The sequence below is a fragment of the Musa acuminata genome, chromosome BXJ3-6 (genome assembly GCF_036884655.1).
Source record: "Musa acuminata AAA Group cultivar baxijiao chromosome BXJ3-6, Cavendish_Baxijiao_AAA, whole genome shotgun sequence".
NCBI lineage: Eukaryota > Viridiplantae > Streptophyta > Magnoliopsida > Zingiberales > Musaceae > Musa > Musa acuminata.
This window is the reverse complement of record NC_088354.1, coordinates 6085340-6096388: the sequence shown is the minus strand read 5'-3', so window position 1 is coordinate 6096388 and position 11049 is coordinate 6085340. Positions and strand designations below refer to the sequence as shown.

Here is an 11049-nt window from a genome sequence, read left to right as displayed (position 1 = left end):
CCGTTATAATGGGTATACCGAAACCGTTCTAAACAAATCGTTATGATTCGATCCACGTCAAATTTTTATATTCTCATTTCATGTGACGGTTTTTACTTCGGTAATAGATACATTCCTATCATTTACCCTTATCATGATTTGGGAAGACACTTGGGGCCCATAGCTTACGACCAGTGGGTCCGTACACTGTCACTCTAAGTAGATGGCGTGGGTAAATGTACGATTTTATGATGCTGTTGGGCATTAATATTTAGTAGCATTCACTGCCCGGAATCGGGGCCACCTTCGGAGGCCGCGGTTCTCAGGTCCCATCCCGATCCCCTACTACAGCTCAGACACCAACATGACTAACGACTGGGATCCCGTTTTCTCCTGCAAAGGGCCCCCAAGTCATCCACCACTAGAGGAAAAGCAAACCCGTTGATCCCAAACATGCGATCCACTCACCTCTGCCAAATCCAGCTGTCTTGATGCACTGCTCCACGAGGCCGCTGTGTGTCACTCACAGGCTCACCACAAAAAGAAGACCACACCACGCTTTGATTCATTGCTCCAACAATGGCTCTGTGCAAGCTTCTCGTCCTGACCTTCCTGCTCGCCAATGCAGCGGCCGCTATGGTCGAAGCCCAGGCGGAGGACGCCGGGCTGAGCCTCATGAGAGAAGCCATGGACTGGCCTTCCTCCTTCCCCTTCGCTCCCCAGGAGGAGGCGGAGGAGTTCTACGGCGAAGGCATCGGAGAGGACGAAGTCAGCAAGGACGCGAGGAGGTCACTCTTCTGGCACCGGATGCGCTACTACATCTCCTACGCCGCGCTCTCGGCCAACCGCGTCCCCTGCCCGCCCCGCTCCGGGCGGTCCTACTACACCCACAACTGCTACAGGGCCAGGGGACCCGTCCACCCTTACTCCAGGAACTGCGAGGTCATCACCCGCTGCAGGAGGTGATCGTGATGCTGTTTACTGAAAGGTTTCTGCATCTCTACATGTGTGTCTGCTTTAATGCCAACCCTCTCTTCTAGCTGCATTGCTGCGACGGCAATGTGTATCATCCAACTACATATATGTGTGTATGTGTCTTGGTAGATTTGGCTGTATGGCTCGAGGACTCTGGTACCTGATAAATATGCAGTTGATCTTTGGAGATTATGAAATGGCTGTTGTTCTTATGCTATTTCTTACTCTTCCTGCTTGTTAGATCTGTTAATCTGTCAGCGCTATTTTCCTTGAAAGTTAATGGGAGACGGTACGGATTCATGTGGAGATCATCCTGACCTGACTATGATCTTTAGTGGATTCTGACTCCATTTTGGTAAAGCTTGTGCCGTGTTTGATAGATCTGGAATGACATTATGATGTAGGCATGGGCTACTGAAACAATACACTGCAGAAAGCTAAAGTTTTGAACATGGAGACTGTTCTTGTCCTTTTGTTTTTGGTGTTTGCATTGTCTAGTTCTTGCATGGTAGCCCGTGAACTGGGTTGAGATCCTAAACATCACTCGTGATTGCAATCACTGCAGTCCATGCTATATTTCCTCACATGATTACAGTGCATATAGATCTCCCTATTCTCATGATGCGGCTACATGAACAATTGGCTTTCTGGAATCTGTTCCTCTATTACCAGACGATCGAAATCTACATTTACATCTTAAATTCAATGAAGTAGTTCTTGATTCTTTAAAATCTAATTGACTGAAGTTGCTTTCGATTTGTTAAAGATTTAGATTACATGGGGTGGCAGTATCTAACTCTAACAGAGTTGTTTAGGCAATAAGGAAGACGAACAGTAGCACGAAAATTAAGGTTGGGTAGTTTGAGAATCTCGCCACCCCCCCCCCCCCCACCCCCCCAATCATGGCCTCCTCTTGCTTGCGGTGGAAGAAGGGTTGCCGTCGAAGAGCTCGTCGATCAAGGTCTCGAGGTCATCCGGGCCGAACTTGATGTACTTCTCGGTCTGCCGCCCCGGGTCGAGGTACTGCGAGAACCTGCCCAGGAAGGAGCGGTAGGCGGGCACCACCACTGCCGACACCGACACCCTCAGCTCCGACTGCAGCTGCTCGTCGCTCACCACCCACGAGCTCTGTGCCTTGTGGGTCTCCTCGATCATGGCGTTGAAGCTCTTGAACCGCTCCTTGAGCACCGGCTTCGCGACGCTACCCTTGGCCTGCAGTCCATCGTCTCGCAGGCAGGCCAGCACCCTCGACCACGTCTCCCGCTGGTAATTCTTGTGGTACTGCCGCAACTCCGACGACCGCTTCCGGTACCACGTCTCCCCCAGCAGCTGATGGATCTCTGGCGACCCCTTGACCTTCTTCGCGATGTACCTCCCGTTGTTCATCAGGAAGATGTTGCACAGCGCTTGATCCTTGTAGAGCCTTGATTTCGACTCCAGGTTCGAGTGCAGCAAGTTCATCGCCTCCATTAATTGAGCTGCGAATGGATTATGGCCCTCGCCGTTGCTACCGTTCCGGCCATTGCCGCCTCCCCGAGCAGCCTCGCCGTCCGCCGCACAGGATGATGTCTTCTCAGAATGTTTGTGCTCTTTGAAGACCTGCTCCAACGTGTTCTTGTACTCGCAGGCGTACTTAAGATAGTTCATGACGTAGCGAGTGAGAGGGTGGACTGCGCCGCCCGGCACAGGGGTCTTGCTGCTGTCGGCCTTTATCGAGCTCTCAAGCTCGCAGAAGATGCCGACGGCGGCCTCCCCAAGACGACACCGCACCGAGGCGATCTCCGCCTTGGGGTCCGCGATAATGGAGGACTCGTCCTGCTCGGCCCCCTCCGGTAGCAGGGCGTCCACGGCCGGCGTCACGTCGCGCAAGGCCTCGTAGATGTCGAGCACTTTAAAGAGCTTCTCGGCCGAGCGTTTGGTCATGGAGACGGCCTCCGCGAAGGTGATGAGCTGGACGGTGGCGCCACGGGCGAAGCGGCGAAACAGGCGATCGGAGACGGCGGGGTGACCGGCGAACACGGCCTCGCAGAGGTCGCGCTCTGCGGCGAAGGAAGCCGTGATGGTGTGGCGGAAGGCCTTGATCCACGTCGCGATCTCGCTTTGCAACGAATCCCAAGCCCTCTTGAGCACGTCTTCGATGCTGACCTTGTCGAAGCCGAGGCTCGGCAAACCCGCCTCGAAGGCATTGTGCCGAGCGATGGCGAACAACTGACAGCACTCGATGTCATACCCGGCGGAGATCATGGCGTCCGCGATCCCGTGCAGCCTCTCCACGGTCTCCGGTGGATACGGCGGCCGAGACTCGCCGGAAATGGACTCCGACGAGGGCCGCACACTGCGGTCGGGATCGTGATTGAGGCTAAACGACGGCTGCCGCTTGGCCTTCAAGCTAATGCTGCCGGCATCATGCTTTGCTCTGGGATCTTGAAGCAATGAGTGGAACTCGTCTTCGAGGAAGCACATGGCGTGGTGGAGAACGCCGCCGGCTCGGTTCATCGCCTGGTTATACCTGGTGTCCGACGAGAACCTCGTCACCGCCACCGTCAGCTTCGACACCCTGCCGATCGCATCAAGAAGAGGGAATTCGTCGTTGTCGGAGCACCATTTAGCCTCGCCGCTTTCGTACCTACCGATCTCCTTCTCCAACAAAGTGACGAACCGTTCGACGGTGGGTTCAGGGATGTCCGGCGGCTCGCGGCTCTCATCTCGGCCGTCTTCTTCAACAGAGAGAAGAACGGTGAGGAATACATCGATGTTCTCGGAGATGAAGAAGAAGCTGGCTCGCGGCTCCTCAGCATTGCCTGCTATGGGCTTCTCCTCGGTTTCCTCCTCTTCTATCGTGTCCACACCATGCGTCACTCTCTTCCCATACTGCTCCAGCTTTAAGGATCCCAGGGAGAGGTTGCGGTCGATCTCGTGATGCTTCTCATCGCGACTGGCGGTGAAGCTGCTGGACTTCTGGGGAAGACGAGGTTGATTTCCCTCCATCAATGGCCACCTCTCCTATTTGATGTGTTCTTCGTCTCAAGAACCAAAAAGAAGATTAAAACTAACAAGAGGCAAAGTAGAAGAGAGAAGGGTGGTGCAGAGAGAGGAAAAGGAGGAAAACAGAGGGTGTCAACGATGAACCCAAGCAGAGGAGGGACAAGAAAAGGGTGGCGGAAACCGAGGAGGAAGTGTGATGGAGGTTTGAAATGGTCATTAATTGCACGAGAGACAGAAAGAGAGAGAGAGGGCAAATTAAGCTAATTGGACTAAGTCTCCTTTGGTTGTCTCTACACACGGCAAAAGTTGGAGCCACGTAAATATAGCAGCCATGGTTTAGACGTGTCTGTTGGTATGCATGTGGGAATAAACAATAGGATTAAGGATGGTCTCAAAGTATATTAACCAATGGTTAGTTTAGTAGATAATTATAGATAGACTTGTTTTATGTCATAAAGAACAAGAAGTGGCTGCCCTGCTTTTTTCAGGGGGATATGATTCTGGACCCTACTTTTTTTTTTGCGTTGACTTTGCAAAGCATTTTCATTAATATTTGTAATGTGTAAATTTAGCTTTACAGCATTCTTTTTACTAATTTAAGTTATTAGTTCTTTTAGTAATCAATTCTTAATTATTTTTTTATTCAAACAAATCTTAGAATCTTTTATCATAATTTTTTTTAAGATAAAAATATGAGAATTTGTAAAATGAATAGTTATCAATGGTGCATTTGATGCACCATTGCGGCCTTATATTTACACAAACAAAATATCTAATTATCTCAAAATGAATAGTTATCATGACCATGATCAAGTGCATGGCATTTCACAAAGAGACAGTGAGTGGTGAATGAATGAAGCCATCCTTATTTGTACATCACAAAGCTATGATGTTATTAGTCAACAGAGAGCAAATTGATAGGAGCAACAGCTCCATCATCGTAACGTCGACGGCAAGGGTCTGCTACTCCGCTGGCAGCAAATCCCCACAGTCGTATTGATGGACGGCGAAGAAGATCCTGGAATGGAGAAACTTGTAGTAGATGTTACGCCGGAACCACTCGACCGACGATCGCCACACTCCGGCGTTTCCTCCCTGCTGCACCCACCCGGAAAGGTAGGACGCGGCGATCAGCCACGTGGCGCGCCACCGCCGCTCCCGCACGTAACTCTCCAGCCCCGCGGCGAGCTGGCCCCGGGACCGTGCCCCGGCGAGGTTCCGCGCGAGCACGATGGCGTCCTCCAGCGCTGTGCACCCGCCCTGCGCGAGGTCCGGCGTCATCGGGTGCATGGCGTCGCCGGCGACCGTCACGCACCCCTTGTGGATCCGGCCCAGCAGGACGTCCCACGGGAGTCGGAAGACCAGCGGTGCCCAGCTCAGGGTGGCGAGGTCGACGTGGCGCACCACCATTTGGAACTCGGGTGGAAAGTCGACGGCAAGCTTCTCCGTCACTTCCGCCAGGATCAGCTCGGGGTCTCTTTCTATCTCTTTCTCTGCATGAGTTCGTGAAGAATCAGAGAGAGAGAGAGAGAGAGAGAGAGAGAGAGAGAGAGAGAGAGAGAGAGAGAGAGAGAGAGGGTTGCCTCTTGCAGTGGAGGGGTGGGTGATGAACCAGTAAAGGTCGTTGCTGTTAAGAGGAGCAAACCCAGCCCTCTTGTCATCAATAACGTACTGCGCGGCTCCGTTCTTGAGCCCATGGCCTTCAGGAAACACCGCAAGGCCTCGGACGGCCGACCGACCGGAATGAACCGGCTCACTGAGCCCCAGCCACCGCGCCACCACCGAGTGCACACCGTCACAGCCGATCAGCACCTGCACATCGATCACGAGATCGTATCATGTGACTGAGATCATTCAAGTGCAGTAACAGAGTCGACGCATATACTTTGGCTTTGACGACGGATCCGTCATCCAAGTGCACGGCCGTGACAGACGACGACGCGTCTTGATCAATGGAGGTTATCTTTGACGAGAACCTTATGGTTCCCGGTTTCAGCTCCTCAGCAAGCGTCTCTAACAGATCCTTCCGGTGCACTATTCGAGTTGCCGTGTCACCCCTGTGAGTTCAACGCACAACACCTTCAGGTCGATCTGCTTCAAGCTTAACGGTGGTAAGAAACGAGTACCTCTGCGACCGGGTGAAGGGCACCGCTTGAATTGATCCGGTGGGGAGGTCTGTGACAACCGTTCTGGGAAAGCAGTGACAATGCACGGTCATCACATGTTAGTAGCGCTGAAGGTGTTCGGAGAAATAACATGAACAGAAGAAGCCGAGGCATACTTTGGGACGGTAGGACAGGAGGGAAGGAGCTTGTGGGCGACGCCGAGGACATCGAGCGCGCGCCAAGCGTTGGAGGACAGCCCTATGGCCGCTCCGGTGGCGCGGAGCTCAGGGGACCTTTCCAGGACCAGGGTCTGCAGGCCCACGATCTTGAGCGCCACCGCCGTCGCCAGCCCCGCGATTCCAGCTCCCACGATCACCACCTCATGCTGCTCTTCCTCCATCACTAGAGAGTATCGAAACCTGGTGCAGCTGACGATGCCGTACGGCCTGGTTATGTATGTGTGTCCGAGGAAGGAAGTCGATCACCACTGGGCTACGTCTCCTGGGGATTCAACATAAGTTTCCGCAGGCTGATCTTGACTAGAACCTTTGAACACAACGTAAGATGTTTTTCTTCTTCCCAGACTCTTCCACATCACTCTCTCCTCGGAATCACGAAGCTTCTGCTAGTGAATCGATGTTTGCGGAGACGCAAGTGCTGATCCAAGAAATGTACCCTTTTGTTGACCGATTGTAATGCCCGTGCAAGAATTCTATGGAAATATAAGTCAGCCAAATTTTGAGCCTTCATACCAAACATCGATTCATCGCCCAGAGAATAGAAAATTTTGATGCATTATGTCCGAGAATGGTAGTAGATTTGGATGAACCAAAAAAAAATGTACACCGTAGACACTATAATATAACATAACAGCGTCATCATGATCACAAAATTCGACCTTTTTCTATTTTACAGAACGTAAGTTGGTAATTTCAACAGCACTACCAGCAGCAATTTGTTTGCAGGAAGAAGAAGGCATGCGCTTCTTCTGTTTCCACATGCAGCTTGGAATCCACACCTATAATAGTTCCACTTCAGAGGAGATCTCGACGTGATGATCTCATTCGGCATCGTTCAGTGTGCCATCCACCCGCTCGCTGCGGCTTCGTACGATCCGAAGGAATACTTCCCTGAGCTGGCGCTCCAGGGGATCGAGGCCGTCCTTCAGAGCCTCGCAGACTTGGGCCAGCTCCTGCACCCCCTGCCTGAGCTCTGCCTCCGTGTCCTCCGCCATCGGGAACCCGACGGCGTCCATCAGGTCCAGCAGGTGGTGCACGCATTCCTCGATGTGGTGAATCTCCTTCAACAGCCCGACGGAGTTCTTCCTGTCCTTCTTCTTGGACTCCTCCATGATCCTCTCGTGGAGCGACGTGATCGGGGCCGCCCACGGGAAGCTGCGCGGGATGGAGAAGTGGACCTGGAGACCGCGATCCTGGCACGGGATGGCGGCCACGAGTGCCCACATCACGAAGAGGAGCACCGAGCTCATCGTGTACACCGGCACGGCGATGACCTCGTGGCCTCGAGGCGCGGCCATGTTGCTCCCGATGGCCTGCAGCTGCCGCGCCGCGGACCAGGACCGCGAGATGCTCCAGGAGCGGGAGCGGAAGTGGGCGCTGCGGTCGTTCGACGAGGAAGATGACGAGCCTCCGTTGCGGCCGAAGGAGAGGTTGCGGTGGGAGAGGACCGAGCCGGCGTCCTTGTCGTCGAGCATGAGGATGGCGAGTTCGATTAGTGCCTTCTTGGCCCGGCGGAGATGTCCCTCGCCGAGGGGCCGTTGCTGCGGTCCGAGGGCCTCCAGCACGATCTCGAGGTGCATTCGCCAGTGCCGGATCTGCTCGATGCCATCGCGCACGGCGTTGCAGATGTCAAGCGCCTTCACGGCGCGGTCGAAGAAATCGGATACGAGGCGGTCGACAGGGTCCGAAGGGCAACGGTATCCGAAGAGGATCATGCGGAACTCCTCCTGGCACATGAGGAAGGTGTCGAGGAGCCGCCGCACCCAGGAAATAGAGAGGACGTCGTCATCCCCGGACGCCAGGTCCTGGAAGAGGTCGGCGATCTGGCGCTGGAAGGCGACAAGCTCCCTTTGCTCTCCGCCGGCGTCGTGGCCGTGGAAGTAGGCGTCCATCAGTGGCTGGTCGCGCCGGAAGCTCAGGATAGAGAGGGCGCCGAAAGCGAAAGGAGCCGATGAGCCTTGCAGGTCGGCAGGGGGCATCGTCGCACCGTCGAATCCCCCCAAAACCGAAGCCAAAATAATCAAAACGACCAACGAATGTGATCAAATTAGAAGGCCGAAACGCGGGGAAAGAGAGAGATCGGAGGCAAGGAAGGGAAGTCGATTCAAAGGTCTTCCAATGGCGGATGCTCGAAACCCTAGTTTTGTTGGATCGCCGTGGGCAAAGGGATCGTCTCGTCCTCGGGTAACAACCACAAGATTATTCCTTCTTAATCGTGCTTAATTCCTTAATGGTCGGTTAAATAGGAGTTAATTAACCGCATAGAGAAGGGTCTCCCGTGACACTCGACACGGGCGCGACACGGTTCAGCCACGTTAACTGTAGACCGCCACCCTTAACGGGCGTCGTTATTGGAAACAGACCGCTGTGATTCGAAGTAATGCCATTTAACGGCTGAGATATCGTCGCATACGTTATCTTCGCGGGACTCGTCGCACGCGTTGGGCGGAACGGACGGAGTCCTGGTCATCGGGAAAGATGTGATTTGACTAAAATACTCCAGACCCTTTTGCTCGACGTAGGGCACCATCGAAGGGCATAGTGGACAATTCAATCGGTACCCCGGGCGATGCGAAGTAAGAATCGGTGACCACGACAACGTTGGGGGGACGACTTAACCGATGAGGTGAGAGTGGGCCCCGATGGGTTGCGTCCCACAGGACGAGAGGTCAGCGGATCGTCCACGTCATCGTCGGAAGGAAGACAGAAGTGCTTCCGCTCGTATTTGAACTGACCCCTTCCGCTATCCATTTTCTGATTCGGCCTTATTTGTGGGGGCTCCTACGACGATATATTTAGTCGTTGTAATGGCTAATTAAAGATAGATTCGTTCGCCGTTGACTGTCCGATCTTGCGTCGGTGATGAGTGATGCTCATTAGAGAGAGAGAGAGAGAGAGAGAGAAGAGAAGAGATTCATCCAAGAAGATGTTCTTCCTCTCTTCGTCCTCTACTGTTCATTGCAGACAATCTATGATGGCTAACCCAGCTTTTTGATCTGCAAATCCCAAGCCCGGCCCGAATGCCTTTAATCTCTCTCTCTCTCTCTCTCTCTCATCTTCCTTCTCTTCTTGCACTTGTCTTCATGCCTCGTCCTTGTTGAGTAGCGAAATGGAGAATGGGTTGAATGTGAATAGCGCTGATGAGTGTTCATCAGAATCCAAAAAATATATAGATTTTATAGGTTTAAACCATTTTGTCCCTTCATCTGAAGGTTCTAACTGAATCAATGCTTTTAATTTGTCTGCTATATTAGTGAATTATAGAGTCAAGCTCATGGAGAAAAGTAGTGTATATAATACATCTGCTGAATATTTAGTATCTCAGATTCATCTGTTGTGGAATTTCTGTGATCTGCATTACTAAGTTGATAAGAAAAAAAATCTTGGCAGCACTGTCTTGGTTAATGCATCCACCTGTAAGCTGTGGAAGGATTCAGAAAGAGAAATGAGAAGATCATCTCCGGTGCACGCATGTCAGCTAATGTGGGTGCTACAAAGCCCATATCACTTGTTGTTGCCATTGTAGTAATAGTATCGATGACGATAACAGCTGCATGTGGTGATATCTCGCATGACTTGAGCTGTCTCTCTTTCTAACTCTTCTTCATGCTTCTTTCTTTTTCCTTGGACAGCAGTGTTGGGCATGAAGAAGAACTCCAATCATGGTGGCCGATGTGCTCCAAAACGACTACTCTCTCAGTGCCACTGGATATTTAGCAGCAAGGGTTGCCAAGATTAGAAACAAGCAGGTGAAAGTAATGGAGATAACTCCTTGCTGCAACCTCGACGCACCACCAGCCCAGCAGAATCAAACACATCGCACCTTTTGGAATTGGGTCTCATACGCCACCCAAGCACATGGATCATGTCGAATTGGGTCTCATGCGCCACCCAAGCACATGGATCATGTCGTCTTTAACCTTCCCGAATTGTATATGTGATCATCGTCTTCATGTTGTCAGTCGTCTTGTTGGAGGTGCTTCATCATTGATGCTTGACTCTGAGACCAGAAGGTTGGGGGAGGGGCACCTGAGCTGTTGTCGGAGCTGCGTGATGCGAATCTGGCGGCCATGTCGCGGACAAGTCGATGCTGTTCAACAGCAGCACCGTACTAGGATCAGGACCATACGAAGAAGATGAAGAAGCTGGTAAATTCTAACAAGGACAGCCAAACCGAAGCCAGCCACTATCTTCGACGCCGACGGCCACGATCGACGTCCCACTTCGGATCTGGCCGCTCGATTCGATCACGTTGAGGAAAACGTCCCCCTCCGCAGTGGCCGCTGCTGTTGAAACCCGTGGTTGTCTCCTCGTGCAGCACTGTGTGGTGCGGATCACGATTGCGATGGGTGCTTCGAGATGCGTTCGTGATCCCGATCGGCGATGGTGGTGATGAGTGCTGTGCATCATGATCATGGAAAGGTGCACACACTATGTAGTGGTGTGAACTAGTTAGTGGCTAGCTAAGGCATGTAGGTCCAACCCTAGTAGAGAACTTACAAGCTTACATTATTTAGGGGCTGCATCGATGTTAGTTGTCATCATATATGATGAGAATATGGTAATGACACATCTTTTCCAGTTGATCGCCACTTAAGCTTTGTAGTCTGATAGAGATCTCAGAGTTTGATGCTGTGACAATGTTAGGAGTTTTGCTGCGATGGTTTGCCAGTTGACCACTTACTACCAGTCTGTCATTAGTCTTCTTCTCCACCACTCAAACTCAAGCTTCGGGCAATCCAAAAGGAAGGCCTCTGATTCACACA

The 11049-nt window shown here is 52.3% G+C and overlaps 4 protein-coding genes across 4 annotated transcripts; 1 reads left to right on the top strand and 3 right to left on the bottom strand.

Moving 5' to 3' along the window:
* The first annotated feature begins 522 nt into the window (after positions 1-522).
* Positions 523-1166, top strand: LOC135639601 (protein RALF-like 34). Its single transcript, XM_065153438.1, has one exon. The coding sequence runs from the start codon at positions 559-561 to the stop codon at positions 943-945; it is 387 nt and encodes a 128-aa protein (XP_065009510.1). The 5' UTR covers positions 523-558; the 3' UTR covers positions 946-1166.
* A 688-nt stretch (positions 1167-1854) lies between these two features.
* On the bottom strand, positions 1855-4069 carry LOC135641587 (exocyst complex component EXO70C1-like). The gene has a single exon (XM_065157064.1). The coding sequence runs from the start codon at positions 3940-3942 to the stop codon at positions 1855-1857; it is 2088 nt and encodes a 695-aa protein (XP_065013136.1). The 5' UTR covers positions 3943-4069.
* Positions 4070-4782: 713 nt separating this feature from the next.
* On the bottom strand, positions 4783-6549 carry LOC135639811 (monooxygenase 2-like). The gene is made up of 5 exons (XM_065153738.1): positions 6221-6549; positions 6066-6128; positions 5825-5996; positions 5523-5751; positions 4783-5432 (listed from the first exon to the last, which is right to left on the bottom strand). The coding sequence occupies exons 1-5, from the start codon at positions 6442-6444 to the stop codon at positions 4903-4905; spliced, it is 1218 nt and encodes a 405-aa protein (XP_065009810.1). The 5' UTR covers positions 6445-6549; the 3' UTR covers positions 4783-4902.
* A 273-nt stretch (positions 6550-6822) lies between these two features.
* On the bottom strand, positions 6823-8705 carry LOC103987185 (protein BYPASS1-LIKE). Its single transcript, XM_009405411.3, has one exon. The coding sequence runs from the start codon at positions 8260-8262 to the stop codon at positions 7105-7107; it is 1158 nt and encodes a 385-aa protein (XP_009403686.2). The 5' UTR covers positions 8263-8705; the 3' UTR covers positions 6823-7104.
* Between the last annotated feature and the right edge of the window lie 2344 nt (positions 8706-11049).

What these genes read in the sequence shown, in the direction of transcription:
- LOC135639601 (XM_065153438.1), top strand. Translation starts at nt 559, where the DNA reads ATGGCTCTGTGCAAGCTTCTCGTCCTGACCTTCCTGCTCGCCAATGCA.
- LOC135641587 (XM_065157064.1), bottom strand. Translation starts at nt 3,942, where the DNA reads ATGGAGGGAAATCAACCTCGTCTTCCCCAGAAGTCCAGCAGCTTCACC.
- LOC135639811 (XM_065153738.1), bottom strand. Translation starts at nt 6,444, where the DNA reads ATGGAGGAAGAGCAGCATGAGGTGGTGATCGTGGGAGCTGGAATCGCG. An exon ending in TCCTGTCCTACCGTCCCAAA is followed by an intron (nt 6,129 to 6,220) that starts GTATGCCTCGGC and finishes CTGCTTTCCCAG; the next exon opens with AACGGTTGTCACAGACCTCC. An exon ending in GATCCGTCGTCAAAGCCAAA is followed by an intron (nt 5,752 to 5,824) that starts GTATATGCGTCG and finishes ATCGATGTGCAG; the next exon opens with GTGCTGATCGGCTGTGACGG.
- LOC103987185 (XM_009405411.3), bottom strand. Translation starts at nt 8,262, where the DNA reads ATGCCCCCTGCCGACCTGCAAGGCTCATCGGCTCCTTTCGCTTTCGGC.